The sequence below is a fragment of the Belonocnema kinseyi genome, chromosome 1 (assembly GCF_010883055.1).
Source record: "Belonocnema kinseyi isolate 2016_QV_RU_SX_M_011 chromosome 1, B_treatae_v1, whole genome shotgun sequence".
Classification (NCBI taxonomy): domain Eukaryota; kingdom Metazoa; phylum Arthropoda; class Insecta; order Hymenoptera; family Cynipidae; genus Belonocnema; species Belonocnema kinseyi.
The window spans coordinates 31861770-31863028 of NC_046657.1; the positions used below are offsets into that span (position 1 = coordinate 31861770).

Consider the following 1259-nt stretch of genomic DNA (forward strand, 5'->3'; position numbering starts at 1 on the left):
GCCTTCTTAGAATTACACCAGCAGCGTAGTAGAAAGTCGCAGTGCGCGGGTACTCAAATGCGGAGAATGCGCAATATTATTTATTCTATTTGGAAACGGTTCAGACGGCCCTGACTGTTGTCTTTGGATCCCCCCGATTTTCGACCAAGGGTATTTTCAGGCAAACACCAAAACTCAACTGAAACCGTGAGTTCGGCGTATTTATGACGGATTTTACAGGATTTCAAGGAATTTTGATGGCTCCTAAGAGATTAAAAATTGTTTCAAGTATTTTAAGGAATCTCGTAATATTTTTATGGGATTTTGAAGATTTAAAGCGATTTCAAAAATTTCAAAATATTTCACAGACTGTAAAATTTCTTTAAGGATTTCGACAGTTTTTAAAGAATTTCAAACAATATCCAGGGAGCTCAATCCCTAAAATCCCTGAAAATGGCCTAACACGTAATTAATGTACACTCCCAAAGTTTCATGCACAATCAATTTTTGTTTATTTATTTATTATTAACTTAAATATTCAAAAATTAACATAATGTTTCAGCATCTTTAAGAAAATTGAAAGCAGGAGACTTAACTGGCGATGATCCAAAATTGAAATGTTATTTACGTTGTGTTTTAGTAAAACACGCCATATTAACTAAAAAAGATGAAATAAATGTTGAAAAGGCTCTACGATTACTTCCTCCAGACATGCAACGCCAAGCACGGACAAGTTTTTCTAAATGCAGAAACTCTCGTAAGTATGCCTATACCGTAGGTAAAAATATCCATGTGGAAATTCACATGGAAATCCATATAGAAATTTTAAACCGAGGGGGAAACTGCTATGGTGATCGGCTGCTTGTAATCTGGAGTAATCCTAGGTAATCCACTTGCAATCTGGAGTAATTGACTTGTAATCAACAGTAATCCACTTGTAGTCCTAGGTAGTGAATTAGTGATCAGCAGTTATCGATTTGTAACCTGAAGTAATCCAAGGTAATCCACTCGTGTTGTTAGGCAATCCACTCGTAAACCGAAGCGATTCACTCGCAATCCTAAGTGGTCCAATTGCAATTCTATTACGTAATTCACTTGCAATCTGGAATTAAACTGTTGTTATCCTCGGCCATACACTTTTAATCTACTTGTGGTCGGCACTAATCACTTGCAATCAGAAGTAAATTGTGGGTCCGGATGCAATAAGGGCACATAAAATTTTTTCGTGCGAAAACGAAGTCCCCTGGAGGCTTTAGAAAAAATTTTCGAATTTTAATTTT

At 36.3% G+C, this 1259-nt stretch overlaps 1 protein-coding gene across 1 annotated transcript in view; it reads left to right on the forward strand.

The window, feature by feature from the left end:
• Positions 1 to 1259, forward strand: part of LOC117168864 (speckle-type POZ protein-like) — a 13361-nt gene that overhangs the window by 8831 nt on the left and 3271 nt on the right. Inside the window, exon 4 of the mRNA XM_033354755.1 lies at positions 542 to 736. Within this exon, the coding sequence (XP_033210646.1) occupies positions 542 to 736 (195 nt within the window). The remainder of the gene's footprint in view (positions 1 to 541; positions 737 to 1259) is intronic.